We start from the raw sequence: 26,535 nt of genomic DNA, 5'->3' as shown, positions 1-26,535 counted from the left end.
ACACCCTCACTGAAAACTTGCATCGCTGTAAAATGTATGAGATAAGTTCTCGAAGTTGTTGCCGTCTACATAGTATGCTGCCTTCAACGGAAGCAACCATAAATCATGTACAGTTGCCACTTAACCACACGCGAATATTATTCGATGTCAAACATTCCTGGTCATTTCTAATCTTTCCGCACAATCGTTCGTCGAACTAGTCTCTCTGAAATTTTACACTGCAATAATTGTTGTTTAAAAACAAGAAGCCTGTGGAGATAATCAGAGCGGCTCTCGGGTACTCTATATGTACCTCATCATGCTCACACAGTTCGAACGAATGGCTAAATTATGTAAAAGCTGACTTTCCGTCGAATGTAGTTTGGTCTACAAGAATAAAAGCAAAAGATAGTGTTCTCATGTGCCACTTTATCCAGGCTTAAAAATGTTATCATATCGTATCGTTAACCTCGTAATACTGTGTTTGAAATAACGATGAATGAGTAGACCCCTGAACTGGCAAGTGCCACTCGTGATGCCTTGGTGTTTAGTTGAACCATTAGTGACAAATGACGTGGGAACAATTTGGGACCACTGTGTCCAAGTTCTTACAGGCATTTTATTACGCTCAGGCGTAACTAGACCCACTGATATACACATTTCCAGGTTATTTACATTCCCCGTGCTTGGCATTCAAAACGCAGAAGTTTTGTGATCAAACAAAGAGACATCACTACTCAGCGCTTATCACTAAAAAAAATAAGTGGTGCATTTTGCGTCTTGTGAACTGTCTTTCACAGTGCATAACATTAGTCAGCTGAGCCGACAAGTGCAGCTCTGTTTTATCGTACAGACAGACATGAGCTAAAATCATCTACTATCAGCCACTGTTTGCTGCGCATATGCACATGCCTAAATGAAAAAATCAATCACCTGCTCCGAAAAGGAGGACGAGTTGCAGATTATCTCGTAAGGTTGACTGGTGCAGCCTCGGGTAAAATGAGGTGTAGACAGTCAAGCCAATACAACTGAAGATAAGCCATGAGGCAAAGTGTGATGGAACGAAATCTATACATGGTCAAACGTCAACAGAATATAAGTTACAGTTTAGCTAACCGGTCTTCTATAACGCATTAAATGCATTTTCGAAGGAAACAACATGGCAGAAGATGAAATCAACGCGCTCGTAATCGACAACGGGTCCGGTATGTGCAAAGCCGGGTTCGCCGGAGATGATGCACCCAGAGCCGTATTCCCATCCATCGTTGGGAGACCCAGACAACCCGGAATCATGATTGGAATGGGACAGAAGGACAGTTATGTCGGTGATGAGGCACAGTCGAAACGTGGTATCCTCACTCTGAAGTACCCGATCGAGCACGGAATCGTGACCAACTGGGATGATATGGAGAAGATCTGGCATCACACGTTCTACAACGAACTGCGTGTCGCCCCCGAGGAACACCCAGTCCTACTCACCGAAGCACCCATGAACCCAAAAGCGAACCGTGAGAAAATGACACAGATCATGTTCGAGACGTTCAACACACCAGCCATGTACGTGGCCATTCAGGCTGTGTTGTCGTTGTATGCATCTGGTCGGACGACTGGGATTGTGTTAGACTCCGGGGACGGTGTGAGTCACACAGTGCCGATCTACGAGGGTTACGCCCTACCACACGCTATCCTCCGTCTGGATCTGGCTGGTCGAGATCTGACTGACTACCTGATGAAAATCATGACGGAACGCGGCCACTCGTTCACCACGACAGCTGAGCGAGAAATCGTTCGCGATATCAAGGAGAAGCTGTGCTACGTCGCACTCGATTTCGATCACGAGATGGCGACTGCCAGTGAGAGCTCATCACTGGAGAAGGGTTACGAGCTTCCCGATGGACAGGTGATCACGATTGGCAACGAACGATTCCGCTGTCCCGAGGCCATGTTCCAACCGAGTTTCCTCGGTATGGAGTGTGCCGGTCTGCATGAGACCGCCTACACATCGATCATGAAATGCGACGTGGATATTCGAAAGGACCTGTATGCGAACATTGTTTTGTCTGGCGGTTCGACCATGTTCCCCGGCATCGCCGATCGAATGCAGAAGGAGATTACATTGTTGACGCCGAGCACAATGAAGATCAAGATAATCGCTCCTCCGGAGCGCAAATACTCGGTGTGGATTGGAGGTTCAATTTTGGCTTCCCTATCTACATTCCATCAGATGTGGATCACCAAACAGGAGTATGACGAATCTGGCCCGGGTATTGTACACCGAAAATGCTTTTAGACTTTTATTTCTATCTCCGTTTGTCCATTTTAGATGTGTTTTTTTCCAACAATTGTGTTTTACTAATTCACATTCTTCTCGTTGTTCTTCTTTGTTATCCTGTATGTTGTTGGATGCGTTTCGATGACTTTCTTGAAATCAACAATGTGTTCCAGGCGATGACTAATGTGACATTGTTCAGTTTAGACTGTGTGATTTCATGGGTCAGTCTCGACAAGTCTGAGTTTTGAAATGTGTCTCAGTTCGCCGTATTGAATGGTAATTGATGAGAGTCCTCTCCCCGTCCACATTCCGTCCAATTTTGTTGTGTCTCGCGTTTGTAATGCTGATATGTAACACCCTTCCCGTATCAAGCTTTCATGCCGCGCGGAGGAAACACCAGCGTTGAGATCCTACCAGATTGCTTTAGATCGTATAAAAGCAATGGATTTTCATATGTTCGGTTCCAACCGGGGTCTCTCATGTCAGCATATTCGTACTCAACTATCCTGCCATCTCAAACATGGCCCCATTTAAAAACATATGTCGCAGGCTAGAGAATGCTCTTCCTGTGACTGGAATTAGATGCTTGGGCAGAATAAAAAGTAATTTTGGAAAATTTGAGGTTGGAAATATTTGTTTAGCTAGCGTCTCCCGAATTCCAAACCGTGTTGCCAATCATTTGCCAGGAAATTCTCCAGGATAATGGCAGTTTTCGGCTTTGCCCTGCCACGGTAATCTTGGTTTAATCGTCTATAAACTATCCTCCTCAGAATCTGTGAAGAAACGGAGAAGTAAAGATGTGGGTCATTTAGGCTGACCGAATAGTACATCGAAGAGAGGATAATTAGTGTTGACTGCTCCAAGCAATTCCGTTCACTTTCCATCCAGGCGTTTAGGTGACATGCGGTCAAATTGCACACAGAACGCTAAAACCAAGTGGTCTTGAGTGTGCCATCTTACCAGGATCCGTTAGAACATCAACGGCACGGGCTAACAGACTCCAATCGCCTCCGAATAAAAAGACTCTTGGTCCGTCTAAAACAGGTTAAGCTTCATATTAGCCCAAAGAAATTTTCTGATCTGCGCCGTGCTTCGGAATTGTCAGCAGGCATGTCCATACCCTCGTTGAAAGCGGGGTTTCGTGTGTCCCGGATGCATGACAAGCGCCTCAGAATCATCACCGTTTTCTCGGGTACTCATAAATAACTTGAAACCTCGGCTTACCATCAGCCCCATGGGACCCCCGTTGGTGCATTTTTCTCGGTTTCACCAATCACGTGTGGATTTCTCTGAACCTCGTAGGAGTCGTCGTCATCTGACCACATTTACGTTCTTGGACATACTTCATAGAAATTTATATCTGACTAGTGAGTGCAGATATTCTATCTGATCGTCTGCAGGGTGAGTGGGACTCGTCAGCCAATGGCGTGGCCCTGCAGATCAACCAGGCAGTACCGCGGTTGAAGTTCCACTGCACGACCAGTATAAACCAAGGACGTCATTCACTCCGCGTTGTGAACGTGTCCATCTGGTGTGCGGAGACCACGGTAAGGTCCCAGGTGTCCCTTCTGTGAAATGACCAAATGCCAGTAATTGGCGATCCTGCCCCACGATCCATCAAGTCGATAAGTGTAGAAGGTTCCAATTCTAGTTTTACAGGCCATTCTTTACAGACTTGTTTAATTACCACCAATGGTGGCATAAAACGTAATTTTATGGATGCGACTGAACGTTACAGACGATACTCATGACGGTGACGAGGAACAGATCGGGGTTGACTTCAGCTGACTTTTGTAATGGTGTAAAAACAAGTTGATGAATAAGCTGATAACGATAGGCGCCTGAGTTGTGTTGTTATACCCCAAGTAACTTTTATTTGGTTTGGCTATGGGTACTAGAATTTAAACTCTCCATTTGCCCAGGACTGTAACACATCAAGGGCATAACATAGGAACCTCGGGGAAAATTCACTGATTCTTGTTAAATACACTCAGCTCAGTGTAGTCCGATATTTCGAACATTTTTCTAGTTAAGGCACGAGGTAATCTTTTTGTGGCAAATTCAGTTGAAGAATAGCATAAATGACAGCTTTGGCTGGAAATCAGTTGAGCCACCCGCTAAATCCTAATCATTTTTCAATCGAGCGCTTTTTGCGAGTTCGCGTCCAGTTTGAGTTTAATTGGAACACGATTTAGACGGGAATTCGAGAGCTGCGCTTACCTGATTATCTTTAAGAGGGTCAAAAGATGTAATCGGTCGTCGAAGAGTTTCCATCAACCTTGTGAATACTTTGTTTCGTCTTCACTTACGGTCCGGGCTAAATGCAGCTCTTTTACCTACCAGGACATCCAGACAAAATCAACTGCCTCTGAAGGCACGTAAAACATTAAGAATGGTTATATGCATAATGCTGTCGAACTTTCTTACTATTGAATTAAATTTGGACTCGAACGTAGTCGCCCATACAGCGCAGCATCTGGAATGCTGGGTATAAAAATAGTAAACACACCATTTCATCCCTCTTCCATTCGTCTACATATGCTATCAAAACTAATTTTTCGGTTATCAGCAGGGAAGAGTGTTAGGGACGAACCCATTCACATCCGCATGAGTATGCTAACTTCATCAGACCTATCGAAACAGAACGGTGAGCAAACTACTCACGATTTGAAATTCTCAGCAGCTTCATGTGTCTGTCAAGCCAAAAAAGTGTTGGAATTGTTTTGAAATACCGAGAGCAAACCTAAACATGCTTGGAAAAATGAAGCATTGAGAGATTAGACGGGCCAAAGAGGCCATCCACCTAACTGCTCTGATAAAACTCACTGATTGGGTGTGACAATCGTAACAACTGTTCATACATAAAATTTAATAACGTCGACTTGAAATTTCAAAACAATAGGCATATAAAGATATCAGGGGCTTCATTCCATCATCAAATGCTGAAGACTGGTCCTAAAAGAATGACAAATAGTGCTCGTCTTGGTGCTATTCTAGCTCTCCTATGCAACATGTGCTGAGCTGTTAAAGTTTCACCAAAGTTGATTGTAAGGTTATGTGTTTACAAATTGTTTGATAAGATGTAGCACAAGTTGTTTACGGATAAAGTCGCCAGGTGTATATCCCAACCTCCGAGCGCGGAATCATCCAGTATGTTTTGCCACCGTCACGTTGCATGCTATTCACTGTTTGAATCTGCCTCACTCAAGCCTACTCGCTTACCGCTAAGGTTACCTGGACACCTGTACTGTATTATTGACTTCCCCATCTGCTAGTGATATGTTTACACATGCGACAATTGATTGAAGCCTGAGATGCATCGGTGGCTCCAAGACACCAGCGCAGATCTTGGGCATTTCACAGTGAGCAATAACAAGGGGCATTCCGAGTCTCAATAATACTATTAAGATCGATAAAACGCTTAAGGGTTCGTTGGTGGTTTCGCCCTTCATTGAGCTTATCAGGAAGGCCTAGTCCACAGAACTACATCAATTTCGTTTCTTACTCCACCAACTCAAACTGTGTGTGCTTTTAACGTCGTGTCGACGGACGACTCGGTTGAAATTCATCTGAACTTCTCTTTCACAATATTACTAATATTAATATAGGAAATACTGAAACACGCCTCGAACATCCCGCATATCGTTCCAATCGAAACATGAAGCAGACTTTGTACGTGACACTTAATTGAAGAATGTTTGAAGTGAGGGATTTCGGTAAATTTCTGTTGGATCATTCATCAAAAAGTGAGTGATTACAACGAGCCGAAAGTTTTTTTAGTTTTGGTCTGTTCTGCATGATGTTTCGCGCACCACATTATTTCTTTGATTCTCTTGGGTTACGGACTCGTCAAGAACGGCAACTTATTAGGTGACAAAGGCTTGTATGCTCCTTATTAGGTGGAGCCTAAGAAGACCAAGAAAGCTACCGGTAGTTAAACCCTGAGAACCTCGACGAAGATAAACTATTCGATCCTGCGCATCGGGTCCGCACAAGGAGTTTACGCTGAAATTAAGAATCTAAATGTATGTTTTGGCAGTAAGAAAGTAGAAAAATCTGACTAGCCACGGTCACTCTAATTGTCTGAACAAATCAACAGTTGTTAGGATGAGAATTAAGCCTTCTTGAAATAAAGATCGCTTCCTATCTGCTCTGATGAGCGTATTCTCAACAATGAAAATACCCGGGAATTCCTTCCATCCTCTGTCCTCCGATATCTTCATGTTAGACTTCGGTGATTACTGTTATGAACATATGATTAACCAAACAGACACGGATCGTGGGCATTTCGCATTCCTCTTTTTCAGAGCGAAGTTCTCCAAACGAACTCATCAGCCGGAACTGTATTCTTGGTGGCTCATCAGATGGAAAATCGACCTCCTTTGTATCCGCTCCTTGTAAGACTGTGCAGGTTCACGCTGTTTTATCGATACTATGCCTTTCCACATTCTCGCCCGTTTACCAGTGTGGTCACATTCTCGGACTGTCCTCAAGTATCCTTTTGTTATCTCTAACGCCATTTAACCCTATTATCTTCTTACAGTTCGTTTCATAGTCTTTTTGACTTGCTCAAGCTCAAGCTTATCAAACGGGCAAAATTGGTTCATTTGTGAATTCACTTGTTGACTAGGTTCAGAGTGTATTTTTCTGAAGCTTCACCTACCGTATCCGAATTTTTCTCGAACGGTTATGCAATCTGTCAGCTTTATTTACGCAAACTGTGCTGAAACACGGTTATTTGTTACTGATAACATCTACAGTTTGCATCTGCTGCTTGCTTTTGCTTTTGCATATCGTCCTAATTGAAGCATGTGAGTGTGTAGAATGACCAACGATTAGCTCGAAGCTGGTGTTTACGCTGTGCATTATCGACCTTCATTTGCTGTCTTCTTTCTGGAACCAAGCTTGCCAACATACAGTACCGCTAAATGTCAATAATATTAGGCGGTGTGTCACTTGTGCTACTTTAAAGGAGTGATACCCATCGAATTCTCTCACATTCTCAGCAGTACAGAAGCAATGATTCGCAGCAGCAGAAATGTATACACTCGATGGCGCATCGTTTTGAATATATCAAGTTCAGTTGTTAATTCAGGAATACCGGATACCTTATCGACATTCGAGTTCGAATACTCGTCACATTTTCCATACTTGTGATATAGAATAGTTGCTTCATAATAACGAACGATATGAAATAAATGAGATTGGTTTTTTGTCATGTTTGCTTTAATCCATATAACTCTTACAAATGCAAGTTTTGCGCGTAGATAATGTAATATACAACATAGGAGATGATCACTCACAAGAGCGAGAAGGACACCACATTTGTTACGCTCATTTGCACACCAACCTTATAGGAACGGCAGACTAGACTGGGTACCAGCTGAATCTCTTGTTTGACATTTTTGACCTGAATGTCGTACACAAAACCGCGTTATGTTTCATCTGCCATGATATTCAAGATATCGTTGTGCAGTTTCATAAAGAGACACCAAACATAAGAAATCTCGAATATTGTACCAACTGAAATACCATGGGAACTTTGAGCAGCCCATTCAAGTAAAAGAATACTATAGGAGAAAGTTCATGCTGGGATTCAGTTGAGTCCTTCATTAAGACCAAATTGTTATGCAAATGAGTGCACCTCGCGAAATTTGTTTAACTCGAGGTCAAGAAGAACATAAGCTTGATGGTTACTAGAGAGCTATGCCCACCAAATAAGCTCCAAGAAGACTGAAACCATTCGTGGGCAATCGAAGAGATTTAAGCAAACCTATGGGTAATATTCCTTTAGTAATCAGGCTGTTTTACCCCCACTCATCATGGATTCGGTGACGATTACCGATGGCAAGGTCCAAGAGACTCATAGGAAAAGTTAAGAGGAATATCAATAATTTTGTCCTACATATCTGTCTAACATTCGCACATTTCCTTCTACAACCTAAAATCTTGATACAACTTTCTGAAAACTGGTCTTATCCCTAGATTGCTTTCATTGATAACGAAGCACCAGTTCTGACTATAAACGAACACGCGCATCTGCATTGGTTTTATGCTCAGGCAACAAGCGAGGAGTGGCTACACATATTAAAAACGTTGACTGTGAGCCTAGTGGCTTGTGATGATGATTCAATCTCTTAACCATCTCGCTTTATTTACATAAAAGCGATTTAATCCGCGGGTCCATTGTAGTAAGCAAAGGTGTGTGTGAAAGCTGTCTTGTACGCTGACGCGATGAGCCTTATCTGGATGGCAGCATTTTGACGGAGAACGTGGCCATGCCAGTAGAATACAAATGGTGGGCTGGCATCAGCTACTTGATTAGCCAATGAACACCGGCACACAATGGGTAGGGTCGAATACGGCTTCCGCTGAGCCACATATGCGTCCACCCGAGAGACCTTTATTTAGCATACACCCGAGAGAATAAGGTGAACGAGAGAGGGCAGTTCCAAACTTATTAGCACGATGAACTGTCATGGTCGATTGAATAGGTGAGATACACAGTACACGCCATAGTTCTCCTGATAGCGCGTACCACTCCCAGGCGCATTAACATGGGTAGATAATACTAGCCATTGTACAATTGGGTTAGTTCAGTCAATCAAGAATAGTCACCTCCGCTGTTAGCCTAACAACAGTGGTCAAGTGTGTTAAGGCGTTATTTGCGTATGCGTAAGTGATGTAACAAGGTCATGAATGATCTGTTTCTAAAAATTGACAGACGAGCCCAATACATGCAACTTGGGAGTATAATACGAAGTCGCCCTCTATTAGAAACCACTCTCTTCCAGCTAACTACGTCACTTGTCGTGGATGAAATTTTTAGAAGCCAGCTCTAAATACATCTGTTTGAAGACGACGGTGTCTTATAAGCTATATGGTTTCCTTAGCTTTCTGCCTTTTATGTTTTGGTCCTCATTGGCATGTTTGTCAAATGAAATCACTGCCCTGAACAATGGTCTTTCATTCATTTTCACTTTCATGAGTACTTTAGTTAATTATACATGGCCCATGGACGAAATTACAGGATCTTGCGATGGACTAAGCAGAAAATTCTCCACATGAAAATATTATCATTAGCAGCTAATTACCATTCGTTTCGCCACGAAATTCTCAGGGCACGATGTAAGATGTTTTCCCTGGTGTGATTCTATGACCACTGCCTTCTGGTTTGCAGACGAGCTGTTATTCGCTACCAAACGCAAGAAAAACTCCTTCAGCAATCGTTAATACTTTACCGTCACATATCCGGTTCATTATCATCTAATGAAATCCCTCTTTGACGATTCTATACAATAGTCTGTCCCGGTTAAGTTGTGACGTCTTTTTGGTGTAAAGATGCCACATCACTTGAAGGAAGCATGAGGGCTCAGATGGTGCCAGACTGCAGATCTTAGACAGGAGCAGTCGAGGTACGGAAGTCGGGTTCAAAACACAAACCTTCCCGGCAGTAAGTTTGCATGTTGGTCACTGAGCCACCTCCAGCTTGTTTAAACAATATATAGCACCAAAATCTAATATGCCAGGAGCATCTCTAAATTAAAATTGTGTCGTAATACCTGATTGTCCAAGCAAGACGCTTTGCAGTCGAATTCGCTCCCCCATTCCTCTCAAAGCTTTGCTGACCATCATTTAGAATTCTTGTTATCTCCAAGTCCACCCAAGCCCACTACACAATTAATTTGGTCTTGAGTTAAAATATACGTACATATGTTTGTTCTTAATGCACTAACTTCACGAGAGACTTCCCGACTAGTCCCAATCAACAATCACATTCAGCTATAACTTTTTTGAGATTCCTCTGAAATGAGGCTGGCACACACATGCATTTGCTCTGTGGAGGTCGATCCTAGATTAATGCTGTTGATGTCCTGAGCAAATATGTCCTAAAGATTTTGCAATCCGCTTGTTTCTGATTCTGACCTTAGAAGATGGTTGTATTCCTCACTTTTCTATGCCCGCACGTGAAGCGAAAAATAAAAGATCTCATAAGATGATTTCTCAAGCCTTGATGCTTGGATCTATTAACGACGCATGCATTGGAATGCTCAGGTTTGAAGGTATGTAGTAAACAAATGTGCATACATGGTCACCACGACTAGTCCCACAAATTGTTAAGCCATACTGACATACATAGTGGTATTTGTTCAACACAAAAGAGTAAAAGCATTGCATAAGACGAGTGCCTACCAATGTCCTGAAGATATGCAAACCCGGACCCAAAAGAGCTGGGTTTTCCAGTATCTCACTAGATCATGGCTATGATTAGGTAAAACATTACGTCAATGGAGGGGGTAAACTGAACTACAGGGTATTCAGTTTGAAGTTTTTAAAAGCCTTGAAAGTACGTTCATACGGAGTTGTGCATCATCGTCCATTCGTCAAACATTCATTCCCCCACCCCAAGGTATCTTTGAACTGCACCGCGAAAGTAGGTATCCTGGTACAGACAAGTATTTTGTGATAAAATACCCTTTTGCCATTGTGACAGACATAGCCCTGGAGCTAACCAGCTTACAAGCGTAGTACTCACAGTATTTATTTAAAGAACGAGGGATAGAATGTCGGTGACATTTCCAAGTCGTCCATGTGTAAACGATGGAAAAACAGATAATCAAGCCCTCGAATTCTGTTATATTTACGGTGTCGTATATGGTTTATGTCGAGAAGTCGCATCTTGGATTACTGTTTCTATGCCGCCATTGGTATTTGTGTACATTTACTGCAGAAACTCATCAGCACCTCTGGAAGTGCTCCGTATTGTTTCAAATGTCCGCGCGTTTATACCTTGCGATGGATTTTGGATCAGACACTCCGCCACATAAACTACACGTCACAAAATACATATAGGGTCTTCATCATTAGTATGCATATGAAAGTATATTGCATACTTCCACGGGGATTTGGGTTTAATTTAATTTACCAGAGCATTGAAGGCTATTGGCCCTGGTTACATCAGATTATCAGTATTTTTTTAAATTGCATGGCCTAAAGCGCAACAACGTTTGTTCACATTATGGTTCGATTGGCTGTCATCTCCTAGGATGACACCTGGCAAATACTGAATGAAAGAACATGCATCTACCTGAGTTTCCAACCATGATTATAATCGTTGAACATCGAGCAAAGTTACGTGCTGGCCTCGAATACATAGACAAGTTTGTTCGATGGAAGCTGCCGTGTACGACAAATGTATGACACACATATAGCAGCGAATTCATCCATCATTCACTAATTCTGGCAGTATTTGAAGTTCTTACACACACGAAGTAATACTGCTTTCATGATTGAAAATGCAAGTGGATATGTCTTGACTTACATTACATTATCGGATTTCGTGTCTAGCCTCGCTACAGAGTGGTAAATTGAAGCTAGATGGCAAGACGAACGGGCAGACAGTAGTCCACTTTGAGACAGTCGCTTGGATCGTGCGATGGACGCACTATGATATAGGTACGGTTTGTCTGGTAAGACGAGGTCGCGGAAGGCCCTCGGTAAAACAGCCAGGTAGACCGCCGGATTTGCGCTCCAGCCGCGGTGGGGGCGTGCGTTCCAGTAAAGCACGGCTTATGTGCATGGAGTTGTGTGAACAACCTTATTTGTGATGGGTCGGAAACATGAGTTCGTGTATGGTTAACCAGAAATCAAATTAAAACAGAAAACAGACAGTCTAAAAAATGTGCTTGTCGTCCAGTTCCCACTCGAGTTCGGTACCTCTAACTAGAGCTTGGCTATTTGGCAATAGCATGACTGTTTCGACACAACAACTGGCCCAATCACATCACTTGCGGTCGCTATGTCGTTGAGCTATACATCTCACAAGGTATTGAGAGCAAAACACCCACCTAGCGCCCACCGTTTGCACAATGACGTGATTATGGTAATGTTTTGCTTACTTTTATTAGGGAACTAGGGTCACAATACGCTTCTACTGCACTACTTACTGTGTTGAAGGTAATTTGGGCTGATTATTGTCCCGGCCCCAAGCAAAATTCTGATGCCCTCAGATTCCTCGAACAATTATAACTCATCCTCACATAACCCCAGGAATTCTACAACCTATTAACGACTCCTTCTGCTTCAAAATTTAGTTTCTAAAAAATCGGGTTTTTCTTAGTCTCCTATCTCTTTTCGTATTGTATAGCGTTGTTGAGGCGAACATGAATTGCAAATGATATGACTTATTCGTTTGTCAGTAGTGCAGAGATCTAAACTTTTCAGATCTTTCATTCCTTTTGCAAACTGAGTTAATCTCTACGATCGGAAGTGCACATCTCACGACACCGTCAACAAATGCGAACCCACAAGTAGTTGGACAATATTACTTTATGTCGTATGTAACTGACTAGTGGGGCATATAATACCAACCTTAATCTCCAAATCTTGGTCACAAAATTTTCGGCCAACCTCCGTCTCAGTGATCAAGCTAGAATTGGAGTCTGAGCTACAGTCGTACCGTTTATGCGTTACGTCTTTTCCTTCGTCACCAAGATCGCGTGCTCTGTGGGTATTACCTGAAATTAGTTTCACGTAGCAGTGAAGATTTAATTCGAAAAACAGAAGGGCATGTGGCCTGTCCCGTTATTGCCCGTACGGGTTGGACTATGCAAATTATCCAGCTTGTTCACACTGAGAAATGGACTCGCGTTAGTTTAACAAAACCATCCTTTAGCCTGGTACTGCAACGTAGACTGTGGGAAACGATGATAAAGCCAATGATTACGTGAAAACGTCGACTTAAAAGTAAACATCTATGCAGTAAATGGAATGCAGCTTCATTTTTAGAAACGCCTTGACCATTTCCAGTCGATATCTGATTAAATTAGCATGGTAACGGAGCAAAAAATTGGCTTTGTCCTATCACTAATCGACCGCAGGTCGAAAATGAGAGTTACCAAATAATTTTCTTGCAAAAATTTTGTGTCCTGTGATGTTTTGCCCCGCGAATTTTCGCAGAACTGGACTTCGTTTCGTAGATACGTTTGTCTTTTTCATTCCTCTGTAATATTTAAAACAACTGGGACATTTTTTGTAGAAACTAGGATGGATACAAAATTTCTGTCACGAGATTTATCCCATCGTTTCTGGTCACGCAACAGTAACGACTGTGTGGCAGTCTGCATAGCTACGTGCCGCTTTCAGTATCACTATCAGTGCTCTTTTGTGCATACGCAAATGAACCGTTCATCCTGCGAAATCCATAATGCCGCAAGAGCTTCTTTCGTTTTCATTCTGATGAGTCTCGTCTACGGTTGCATCTGCTTTAATATTACTTTTCTGGATGAATGAATCCATCTCGTTTCATCAATAATGGATGAGACCTTCAAGAGCTCCTCAAGCTTTCTAACCCCGATTTCGTCAGCCACTCGATCTGAACGGTATAGACTTACCCCCGATCTAGTTCCATCATATAGCACCACGATGGACCTGCTGTGGTTTACTTGCGGAGACTAGTAACAATGTGTGAAAAACATCGGTTTGTCTTTGGGCCACTAGTTGGACGAAGTCTGTTGTTTCCTTAGAGGTAGGCAAAGCGCAACATTTAAATTACCCGCATAGAAAGTATATTGCCAATAATTCCCTGATGCAGTTCTCACCTAGTCGGATGATGTCTTATTACAGAAGCGGGACAACATATCCTAAGTCGACGAGATCCATACACAAATTTCTTTTTCCAAATCTGATTGGGTTCAAAAATTGGCTGTATATACCTTTCTCCTAGCCTTAATGAGCCCGTTCATCACAGTTTTCTCTCAAAAGAAAAAAACACTTTTGACATCCCTTTGAATGGATTGATGGTCTAAAGCTTGACAGACAAGAAACACCACTAGGCGATATTAATGGTGTGGTACCTCCGGTCATTCTGAGAGATAACTGTAGACTGGCAAATTAGGGAGCTAACTATTTGCTGGGTTCCACAATACACTATAGGGTTAGGCAAGATCGAAATCATCGTTTATAAAGAATTGCAACCATGGAAATTAAAACATGTAGGCTCACTGGTAACAACAAGTCGCTTTTCCTATGGTGTATTTGCAGAAAATATGGTGGATTGAAACACAAGGACTGAAAATAAGTGTTCTCATATAGTATTTAATGCGTAGATGATACTGTTACCCTCTGGTCATTGATGCCGGTACATAGCAAACTCTAGTTACTTGGAACGAAAAGGTTTCCAACCCTGTTCCAGCTGCTTTTAATTTTCACGATTTCCTCAGATTCTACATAAGCATGTTGCGAGTAGCATTAGACCTCAACTTCGCAAGTTACGAAATTGTGACGCTCAAGTCTACTTGTGCTTGGACGTGCTAGTCCGCACGAACCTACAAGGCTATTATGGTATTCACAACGTGGAATGTGGCTGAGGTTGAAGTTAATGGTGAGCTGCGTTGGGTTGTGCAAGATAATAGCCCATTCCAGTAGGTCGAGGCGCGTTTCCCGGATTAGCTGTCATGTTACCCATCTGTTGCTGGTTTGTGACCGCGTCCAGAGGACGGGCTGCGAAGGCACCAAAAGCCCCGCCCATGGTCGGAGGCACCATTCCAAATCGTCCGTAAATTGGATGCCAGGAATTTGGTTGACGTTCCTGCGCATCGACGGTCGCTGCAGCAGCGGCCTCCTTGGCTGCTTGTTCCGCCAGCTCGGATGCAACTGCTGCTTCACGTTCACGACGCTTACGACTTCGTGTTTTGCAAAGCATTAGCTTTTCAGCATTCATGATGCAAAAAGCGGTGATGATTCCAAGGGTGAGCAGAAGTACGACCACAATTAGGCAGGCAGAAAGAAAAGCGGGGGGAACCCGAAGTTCTTCAAGCAATCCCGTATTTGGTTTCCTTCGTCTGATGGCTTTCTGCTTGATTTGAATACGAAACGGACACCTGTTAATTGCTTGTGTAGGATCGACTCGGTCAGAAGTGGTGGGAAGGCCCTGGAACAGAAACCAACAAGTGATAACGATGATAAGCAGCATTATTTTCTCCTACGGACGATCCCATATAGGGCGTTTTATTGTGCATTGATTTATTGTGGCAAGATCATGCCTGCAATCGGAGTGAAAAATGAGCCCTTAAATTTTCGTAAATTTACATCCAATTAAGATAACTTTGTGAGACACTATTTCTACCAATCTGGAAGCAAAATCTAGGCGAGCTGCTGATACTCATACCGAACATCCAACCAACGTCCGTGTGTCATCATTCAGACCTTAAGGTTCAGTTCACGCAATATCTTTGGATGATGAAGCACCGCTCGTGACTTCATAAAATGCTTTGACTTCACCGTGACATGTTCTGTTTTACTCGTGCAGAATGGTGTTATGCCTAAACTTCAAGAAACGTGACTTGCTGAATCGATCCACAGTGATAGCAGCTGTAGTGGCACTGAGGAAAACAGGTGCTAATTGTTCCCAGTATTAGTACCAGTTAATCAGTCGATGTCGTTGAACGAGCCACTTCTGAAGTCATCCTGGGGCGTTTCTTATTCGTAATAACATAGGTTTAAATGTACTCATGGAAACTCATCTCATCCACGTAAACATAAACACAGAAGTGTGCGATAATTTTATCGCTTGAAAATGACCCTTATCATGCGGCTTTTCGCTGCACGTACGAGGTATTCTTACAATAAGTTAGCTTGCGAGTGAAGAGTTTCTCTCATTGTCTTGTTTGTTGTAAGCTAACTGCTGTGCCAATGGTGATTTTCCACACCAGAGTTTGCCTCAAAGAGCTGTCAGCAGAGGACTACTTTAGCTCCAGATGCGCCCACTGATACCTCGGCCCTGTATGTCCAAATGTAGCTGTTTTGAACCAGTGTGGGTAGGCTTATGTCAGGTATCGGACAAACCACTCAAAACGCTCAAGCTTGATTAGGTCCGCCTGTTCAGAATTGATAATTCGGATGCACCGTACCCAGGTGCGCACGACTAAAGTTGGAGGTTCTTATCCCAACATAGCAAAGGATATAATGTGCCTAAGGTCCTAGTAGGGACGAAACCCGAGGCTGACGCTTTCTCTGTAGTGTGAACTCACCAGAGTAATCGAGCGAAAATAGGAGGAGGACTATTCTTGCGAGAGTGATATCAATTTGAATTCCGGATGCACTCTTGCCGTTCTGGGGAGTTTACAAATCCTATCAGTTCCGGTTCCCACTATGACAGAATGTGTCCAACAAGCACCCAAAGCATACCTATCCCCGGGCATGGTACATTTAACCAAGGTCTTGGTAAACTCGGTAATAAGGATACTCGATAGAATGAATAGGTGGTCACAAATCTGGAAGACTACCAGTTTATTCAGGGACGGCTTGGCTTTCCGATGTAAAAATAAGTGCCCTTAACAACCAGAAATAAGTCGTGTTTCGTGCACAAAAACTCACTAAACTCAAAAACTAACATATATTTTCCTGTGTGAGTCCGGTCTCTCAAATCTTCGTTACAAATGTGTCAACAATGTCTCATCTGAATCTGTCGTTGTTGAGACTCATTCGCTTTTCTCAAAATGCTGAGGAAACCATGCTCGAAAAACGCTGGTTGACTAGTTCAGTCGTTGTTGCTGTTTATTAAGAAGACAACCCTTGGACTTCAGGATCTCTCGACATTTTTCGCGAGGTGTCTCGGGTTCTCAAACAAACTAAAGTGAATGATCGAGAGGTAAACTTACTGAAGGTGAAAATTGACAGTCGGCATCTGGTGTTATATTTGCCGGTAATGGGTGAACAATGTGTGGACAGGCGATTGTATCCTCTTCACTTTGAAAGTCTTTTCTATTAGGGGCCTCCAGACCTCGTGGTGGGCGGCGATCTCGGCGCAGCGAATCCTTTCGGAATACGACCTGTACCAATTTGTTGCTAGCGAACCTTTCTGTATCGGCAAATGGAATCGATTTGTTTTCGAGGGAGGATCCATCAATGCAGATGTATTGTGTTTCCTATAACGAGATATCAATGACCGTTGAAAGAGAGTAGTATATTAGCGAAGTGCACTCATTTACAGTCTATTGGGTTTTGACGAGCAACTCACCTGGTACCCAAATGAATCCCTCGTTTATGATGTTTTTAAGCACCAGGCCGCCTCAGGTTTCAGTTGGTACGATATCCAACAGGTCGTAGATCTTGTAGGAGTGATACATTACTCATAAGGTTTTAGAAAATCTTCGACAGCCCACGACCGGTTTCGCCCTTCTTGAAGCTCATCAGGTAGGTGCAGTCTCTCGAATTTCGTCAACCGTATGTTTTGCTATGTATGTTCTGCGTATGTTCTGCTTCGTTGATAAGGTAGCTAGTAAACGACTTAGCCGGACGGGAGTCACAGTCTGGAGGACAGTGTTCAAATGATTTTCCGTTGTATAGTCCACTGGCCTACCCGTTGGGGTATAAGCTGTCCGAATTTCCTAACAGCACGCTAGGTGACCAAGCGAAGGATTATTTCTCCCTGCATTTTGTGGAATCCAGGGTTCTCAGCCAGCCAATTTGTGTTCGTGGTATGCTACCACTCATAAGTAGCGTGATTTATGCCTGTTTACCACAAAGTAATTCAGCTTCCGGCAATTGTTCCCCGCTTTTTGCTGCTGCTTAAGGTTCGCTTACCCTCTAGTTGCTGATATTTAGATTTCGTCACCTGTATGCTTTCGCTAGCAATTTTTTATCAACTCTGCCCACTTTCGAGCGTCCGCTCCAACGTGAGAGTTGCCGGTGAATCGAACCTTAATCGTTCGTATGCAGACAAGCGCGCTATTTACTGCACCAAATCGGTTTATTTGCACACCAACTGATAGTTCTTGTCTGGATTTCTTCTTAAAAGTACTTAATTGCACATGCACATTTCGATTTTGCTTCGCAACAGGTGCTGCTTCATCACGCTGTCAGATGAAGGCTGCAGGTATATTTAGTTTGTGTGAAACTCACCCGGTACCTGCTTCTTCAGATGGCTCCCGTTTCCGTTTAATTCGGAACTACTTCTCGAACGTATTGACTCTCTTCCACGCCACTATTGCCTTGTATTGCTTATTCACACTTCCCGTATCCGTACGTTTGTGTTTCATCTGGTACTTACTCGTTTTGGCTTCCAGAACTCCTTGCTGCCTCACTACCTATTTTTTTTGTTCCTAACGAGTACGGTGTTACTAATCGCACGTACTGCTTAGTTTACGATGTTTATTAACTTATTTTCTGATAGAACTAGCTGCCAGTATAGTATCTACTGCCCTCACTCGTCTGTTCCTACTGCCCGGTACCTATTGAATACCAACGGTGTATAGTCCGATAGCCCCAGTCATCTTACATGTATAATACTGTATTATCTCCTGAAACGTTCAGAGCACCGTTCTGTAGGGCTGCCTCTCACAAGGTTTTAGTTTTGAATCAATAAAATCTTACTTTACAATCCATCCAAACAAGGTGTTTGTCCGAGAATCCGATGTTTCTGAGGCGGCTGCACATATGCCACATACTCTGGATGCAAATGAATTCTTTGCGGGGAAGCAGGCGACGGTGTAATCATACAAACAATTTGCCCATAGCTCATCTGTTTCTTTTCAGCTTGACGACCATCTTGCATTATATTTAGTCAAATGATAGAGCGTCCAAAATAAACCCACTTGCGAAAATATGTGATAACAAAATGATTTTACTCACAGCATAAATCTGCCTTTATGAAGATTGTAATGGAGTACAAAAACGAGCCGTCAATTCACCAGATGGTGATTGTTCAGTGGTGAAGACACGAAATTGCTGACCAGAAGTTCCGTGGTTTGAACCCAACCTGTGCGTCTCACGTGCCCCTGATTAGGTTTGGGCAACCGGGCAATACCTCAGCCCTAGTGCTACTCCCAGGTGGCATGCTAACTAGGAAACGGAAGGGTGTTGTGTTTGGACGATACGATTTTTTATTTCACTAGCCAACGATAACTAGACTCCTGCTACCAGGTATTTGCTCGTTGTTGTCCCACACGTAAGTTCACATTGGTATAAAATTACGACCACTGTAGAGCTTTATATTTTTCCGCAAGAATAAACCAACGTCACTCTCAATGTATTGCAAATACGTAAATTTCCATGAAGCCCTTTCTGGTTTTTCTTTCGTGAAACGGTCGGTTTCGGACTTGGTATGGTCTATATGTTGCCCTCAGGAGTTGTAAGGAATGGCCGCAAAGCGTATGTCCCATTTCTGGTGGAGATTTAGTCCTATGAAAGGCAGTCAATAATGAAAGATCGGAAAGCACTGTACAGCTGTTTTCACCTTTACTGATAATCATCGTGTAGACCTCACGAAAAATCCCAAGAAGACTCGAACTTGCGAGCTCCTGGTTAACAGCTTAAACACTTGACTGTTCGATAACGAGCGGATGATTGACGCTGTGATGAACTTGTAGTTGATCAGGGTATAGCACCACCAATCCTTCAATCACCATGTTGGCATGCACTAATAATGGAAAGTTAAATATTTCAAAACATCTTTCTTCATACTGAAGACTTTCCGAGCGTCCCTCCTTTAGTCACTTTTTCCACAAAAGTAGTCCATTTAGCGCTGGGTGTTTTATCCTTGAATATTTTCTTACGAACTTTCAGCTAAAGTAGCTAAGTAATCCCGGCGGTCATGGGAATTTGAAAAGAGCTTTCCACATTCTCTCCGTAGTTATGAAGCTGTCCTTGAATATGTTACGATAAATCCGAGAATGCCGGAATCTATGGCCTGCATATTCACACACTTGAACAACAAGTACATTTTTCCGGTAGGTGGGTTAGCTAATAAATCACATTGGCAGCATTCGGTAGACTGGTTTTCTCCACTCACCGATGCACGGCAGGCAAAGTTTATTGTGGGAACAGGTCTACTGCAATAAACCAATAAACCGCACATTATCTTGCGGCTGAGGCAGGGAAGTTTAACGTTTCATGGAACGGTAATCCATTACGGTTGAGTTTTTTGTGGGATCTTGGCAACAGTTAGAAAGTTACAACCGGAGGACCAGGAGAAAAGTACCCAGTGGAAAACAGATGCAATCCTTTTTCATCTCTACGAAATCCGCTAAGAAGTAGAATACTGAAAATTGACCATAGTTTACAAGAAAATTCATGCATACAATTCATGCATTGCACCAAGCCGATTAGTGAAAATTTTCAACGGGAAAGGCAAACAGTGGCTAATAGTGGAGCCTCATTAATCATGAACCTTCGCAAAAAAAGCCGAAATTCACCAGTTTGATGCTGATGAGTCTGGGCCGTCATGACGTGACTGGACCTTTCCGTGGTATGACGGTTTTTGTGCCTTCGTGACCCATTGAGGTATACTGGGGATGTTCATGCGACAATCGCAGAGACACTCAAACTAGGTTGGTCAGTGGGTAGAAGTTCGGCCCTATCTTCATGTCATCTAGATTGGATGATGGAATATGTGTGGCGAGTTGTTCTTTGAAAAACTTAATCCACTGACATTTCCCGCCAAGCACCGCTGCCTAGCAGGCCTTGCTTTTGAAACAGTCTGGCTGAGGACACTAACCATGCTGTTGTTTGGGTACCCCGACAGTATCACAGGCCGCGTACAACTAACAATACTGTCAAGCCACATACCGAATCGAGCGTCAGTGCTTGGACATTGATTTTGTGCTGTCGATGGTGAGAACGATGACCATGATGACCCACCCCACCTTCCTAAACATCGTTGGACGAAACTGTGGCAGCTATAACCATTGTACGACAAATATGCGGTTCTTAGAGCTGATAATGCTGCTTCTCTGACGCTACTGATGCTGCTGCTGCTGTCGATGATGATAATGATGATGATGATGATGATGATGATGATGATGATGATGGTGATGTTGATGAAAGTGACGAGTTAGGGTGAGCTTAGCGTGCTGAAGAAGCAGCCAACTGACAATACCCATGATTCATGTTCTCACCAGATATGTTCTCTCTGTTTAAGGAGGTCTCATCTAGACTTTCGTCTGATGACACTAGATGGGCCTTCTCCAACGCGAAAAGAAAAACATTTTCCATATTAACCGCACAACTTTATTGCCGCCATAGACAGGCAAACACTTCCCAAGGTTCTCACAGTTTAATAAAAATCCTACCCATCCTAGTCAAAAATGATACACTGGTTTTTTTCATCGGAGGTATTAGTTCATGCCACTGTGTCCATTCTGACCCTGCACACCACCCAAATAACAGACCTGGAGTCATGGTAGTGCTAAGCACCAAATGACAAACTGCACTTTTGAATTAAACTTTTACGAGCAATGTAACATGAAAGGATGGTGATTTATTGAACTGAAATCGTTTCGGTGTGCTTCAGGAAGTGTCGTATGTCAGTAATTAATCCTTTCGCCCGCTGACTACATTAAGCGGTAGGAGACTGAGCAGGGTCACCGTTGCAAGCGAGGAAACTAATAAAACTGAGGGAGGCATTACTGAAACTCATACCACTCAGCCCACAGGAATTTGGAAATGTCTATTGGAAAAGGGAATGATATCGCTTCCGTACACATCAAAAACCTTTGTTTTTGTTCAATTAAACAGCACTTTTTCCATCCAGAGTCCTTTTGACAACGTTTTCGACGAAGCCATTGTTGCTGTCTATCATAAACCACTGAAGGCAGTCCTCCCTCAAAGGAATTACAATCATAATCGCGACATTCTCCGAAGTATCTTCTCGTTCATACAAATACAGCGATTTCTCAAGCGGTCTTGAGAGGAAAGGTCTGGGACTATTTTCAAATTTATGAAGATTAGGATCAAGATTATCTCGGTAGGAGGAAAACGGTAGACTCAGAAATGATCTAGCGCTTTTGACACAGAATGTCTTATTGAATACATTTGACAATTCCTGCATCTGGCACCTATTGCCAAGGATATTGCAGAAGGAAACACCTTCAAGTTATGTTGTTACGTGACTGATGGAGATTTTAGAGATGGGCTACGGTTGTCAAACCCTTCACCACTCCATATTTTCGACTTAAACCACTCAGTTAGCTGACACACTGGTTGTTCACCAAATACTCTGCCACTTGCAGACAACTGTTCATACTCCAACGTTAAAATTCTCGGCAATCAGACAAACCTTGCAGAAAAATGCATGTGGAACAGCCAGAGTGTGCGTTCGCAGGCCACTTCCTACCTGCATAAATGTTAATTTACTATTCTAAACCTTAATTACGGTATTGCCTAGCCTTTCTAAAAACAACTCTTACTAGTGTTATTTTTTCTTCTCAACGTACCTCTGCTTATAAGGCTGCGCATAACACTGCTACTGGATAGTTCGCTACGAGTTTTACCCTTCTAGAGGCTAAACAGGTAGACGTAGTCTCCGGTACTGATCAAATGACGAAGCACGCCTATTTGGAAATTACGGTGGATTAAACGTGAGTCTCAACTGAATCCAGGATGAATCACCGTTTTATTTTTCAAGTCGTTGTTATAATTACTTTTACTATTAGCATCAGTATTCCTACAGATTTCTCTCTGCCTGAACGGAGATGCCATAGTTTTCATCAGCATACGACATGAAAATTATCACTCGACCGGAATGACCAAGTAATATTATTCCAGAAGGCACTACCATTGGGAATTTTCGCTCTTCTTCCGGTATCTTTAGCCTTTCCAGTTCTCTGTTCGGCGAGGCATTGTGCTTACTTTCCCGAAACAAATAGGGCGATAAAAACTCACTTAGCTTGTCAGCGGAAGTAGGAAGGAAAATGTCATGTTTTTAATTGAAACAGTATATATACGATTTTTGGGTAAGTGCTTCATTACGCAGCAGAATCTTCGAGTATTAGCTGATAAGATGATCGCATCTGACTATGAAAATCAGTGAGCACCTACCAGTTGTGATAACTTACTGAAGTATCGGAACAAAGTGAACGCACGTGTAACGATGTGAAACTAGTGGTAGACAAATAAAGTCACATACCTCCATGATCCGCTGGTGATAGCGAAATAGATAAGGTGGAATGCTCTTCATTGGAAAGCCCAATTCTAGTCCGAGAAGTTGTGTTCCGTTGGGTATCCACGCTAAGAAGTTCGCATCCACGCAGTCCACAATGGGGAACCGGCTGGCTTGAAAACGAGGCTCATAAATGAATAAGTAATATTTGTCCCTTCTGCCGATCATCACACAGTCCAAGTAACTCATGATCTCTTCGGGCTTTGGAAGACTTGCCCAGTAGTCACATGACATGTACATTCTGTAATTGATTTGCTCCTCATTCGTTCTGTTTTCAATCCCAATTGTGCCGTTTGTTTCAGTCGTATATTCCGTGACGTTTATTTGTGAAGTGGCTAAGGTTGTGCTCATGGTTGTTGTATGTGGCACCATAGTTGTCCCTGATTGCCCTGATTCATCATCATCATCCTGAATTTTGCGTCGAACTACATAGCAGCCGACATTCGGACAAAACTGGCATATTGCATCTTCAACGTTTGGTTCAGACGATCCACCCCGCGGCTTTGGTTCATTAATCCAGTAGCCTTTGGGACACAGTACTGGAATTTTCGTGAAATTTGATTCACAATGGTACCAGTTTAGGAGTAAAAAACTACTGATACTCAAAAATAGAACTGCACCCATTCTCGACGTATCCCATTTGTGCGACTGTGGGTAACGAAATTACCTGCGTGCTGTTGACTAATCGATCGGCAGTGATAAAGTTTGATTGGTTAGTACGCACGGCCAGACAGTAAAGCACTGATTGGGATAAGCGAAACACACAAGGTGCAGCTGTCCACCTTAACATTCACATGATTTAATCGAACGCTAAAAAGTGACCTGGTAATAAACAAGCAAGATGAGGGCACAATGGTTTATCTATCCCTTAGTGAAGTTTAGTGGATGGACCTGGACGTGCTGGGAGAGAAGCACGCTTCCCCAAATAACAAGGCATTCACTGAAGCATGTCGCCCAATCCTAAGGAAATTGGGATTTTTTTTGGTCGATAGACTTATATTAAAAACTTCACTGATAGCCTTCTGAAACAAGGTCTCCACAAAATTAAAATCTCACCCTACCAGGTGACACCTTTTTGACCACAACGTTGATGCCGATTTCTTAGACTCACCGTCATGTAGACACTGAGAGCTAACCCTTCTTTGAATCTGGATTTTGTATTTTGTAGTAACATTTACCAAGAGATTCGTCCAAAATGTCTCAGTAGCTGTTGTCAGCTAATACCATTGCTCAGAATCAATAAACTCGAACTCAATGCTCGAGAAAACGTATTATACATTGCGCAGTACCTGTTGGGCTCCTTATCACAATTTGACCTCAAATGCAGTTGTGCAGCTTGGTGGCATGACGCAAAATGGCAAAGTACCACCGTTAAAACGATCGACTGGGGTTTCGACCAGCGTGATTTAGCCCGCTTCTAGCACCGCGATTTTGAAGTCCCATTTGTTTGTCGTGGCCAGGTATCAGTGGACTCAAGATGAACGTGCCGCGTGAAAGTGAAAGCCACTTTTGTGTGAGTAGAAGCGGTGAACTGCCTTCGTGTATTTTTGGCCAATAATGTACCTAACCCGAATACACCATATTAGATGGTAATAAAGCACCAATTGTTTGACTGTTCATTTTCTAATCGATCGAGAGAATGACGTTCCACCAACATAGTTTTAGCCTTGCACGAACAAGCACCTTCAAATTTACTGCACTGATTAACAGACGTGTACGACAGATATATACAGTACCTTCTCAGTCTCAGGACTCTCATGTAACGGGTCGTTTTCCAGTGTGACCTTGCAGCATTTCAGGCTCAGCAAAGAGACTATTCCTTCCTCAGCTGGTGTAACAAACTTTAGATGGTTCTACTAAGCCAGAACGGGTAGAGCAGGGATTATTGTCAACAAATATGTTAAGATTTGGGCGTCAATCACTGTCTATCGGAAGTGGAATAATGCAGCCTGTCAAAAATAGGGTCGAGAGGAATGTTCACTTTATTCACAGGTTGTTGTCTTGGTGCCGGTGTTTCAATCTGGCAGATTAAATAACATGGTTTCGCTGTAGTAAGACCAAATATAGTGAGGTTCACATTGAAACACCAACTTTCACACACGCCGAATAATCAGCCTCTCACATAACCGACCAACCAGTCGTTTTCCCAATTCTAGAACTACACATATACGTCTCGGTCAGAACAACATATTTTTTAAAGTCGTTTCTAAATTGAAAGAAGTGCAAAGGTGCTGATCTCTCGTAACGGTTTTCTTGTAAAGAGAAGGTTTCATTTCAGACCACCAGTGTCTCAAATAAATGTCCGTGACCGGGAATGTAAGAATATCAGTTCTGTCTATTTTCGATGGTATTCTCCAGAAAAACCATCAGAGTGATAAAATCGTTCTTCCTGTGGTGAATTACAAAATAGTCTGGATTATTTAATAAACGCATTAACGAAGTGTTTTAGGACCTTATTTTCCAGGCCTTGAACCTGTTATAAATGAAGTCAGTAGTTGTTTACGTTTAAGAGGATGAATGACCAACTTTTCGTTAAAGAATTGTGAAGCATATCAGTTAGCTTACAATTGCAGTGCCTCGATGTTCTGTGTACTTTAGTACGGATAATTCGCATCTTAGGCTGGCTTGGTCAGGACCTACAATTATTGTTCCTCTTAGCAGCTGTTCAACTGATTATCTATGTGAGTATCGAGCAACTGACACAATCTATGAAGCACGGGAGAATTATACCCACAGAATAGCCAGTGACACATGAGCCATAACCTTCTAGGTTTCATTTAAACTGAGCAACAGAAGACCACCTGAGAATCGTTTGCTTAAGAGGCTTCAGGTGTATCATAAGCTACTCTGGATGTTCAGCTGCCTGTGTCCCAAGACCATTAAACAAATTGTTGGTTCACCACGAAACCTCAAATATGCTAGTGATTGACAACTTGCACGTGGCCAACGAAGGTGCCAAATTTTAGCCACAAGCTTTCAAACTTCTTAAATCTTTTCGTCAATTTACTTGTTTTTTGCATAGCTATCCTTTGATAGGAAGGAATTCACTAGGGAAAAACGCATGAGTCTCTCGTAGAAGAGTGCCCTTCCCCGATAGCATCATATTAAATCATGGCTCATAGACAAATATACTGTTGGCTCTTAAGGATACTGGCTTTTCCTAAGGGTATCGTGGGATGATTGGAATACACCACTATTACTCTCTTACAAGTTAGCACCAAAATGCCAAGCAGGAGAAAATTTGGAGCGGATACCAGAAAATCTGGTGGATACAATACTCATGGAGGAGAAGTTACGAGTGAAACAGAATACGATAAGTGATAACTTCTATCTAGAAAACGACTAG

At 42.8% G+C, this 26,535-nt stretch overlaps 3 protein-coding genes across 3 annotated transcripts; 2 read left to right on the top strand and 1 right to left on the bottom strand.

The window, feature by feature from the left end:
- Window positions 1–1,138: 1,138 nt before the first annotated feature.
- On the top strand, window positions 1,139–2,269 carry T265_00570 (hypothetical protein; the record flags this gene model as incomplete). Its single annotated transcript, XM_009164374.1, has 1 exon — window positions 1,139–2,269. The coding sequence occupies one exon, from the start codon at window positions 1,139–1,141 to the stop codon at window positions 2,267–2,269; it is 1,131 nt and encodes a 376-aa protein (XP_009162638.1).
- Window positions 2,270–2,382: 113 nt separating this feature from the next.
- T265_00569 (hypothetical protein) lies at window positions 2,383–26,535 on the top strand (the record flags this gene model as incomplete). Its single annotated transcript, XM_009164373.1, has 3 exons — window positions 2,383–2,472; window positions 3,652–3,798; window positions 26,401–26,535. The coding sequence occupies 3 exons, from the start codon at window positions 2,383–2,385 to the stop codon at window positions 26,533–26,535; spliced, it is 372 nt and encodes a 123-aa protein (XP_009162637.1).
- Window positions 14,267–23,813, bottom strand: T265_00568 (hypothetical protein; the record flags this gene model as incomplete). The annotated part of the gene is made up of 3 exons (XM_009164372.1): window positions 14,267–15,182; window positions 16,912–17,178; window positions 23,157–23,813. 3 exons carry the CDS (start codon window positions 23,811–23,813, stop codon window positions 14,628–14,630), a joined length of 1,479 nt encoding a protein of 492 aa, XP_009162636.1.

The sequence above is a fragment of the Opisthorchis viverrini genome (assembly GCF_000715545.1).
Source record: "Opisthorchis viverrini unplaced genomic scaffold opera_v5_5, whole genome shotgun sequence".
Lineage (NCBI taxonomy): Eukaryota > Metazoa > Platyhelminthes > Trematoda > Opisthorchiida > Opisthorchiidae > Opisthorchis > Opisthorchis viverrini.
This window is presented reverse-complemented; position numbering and strand designations above follow the sequence as displayed.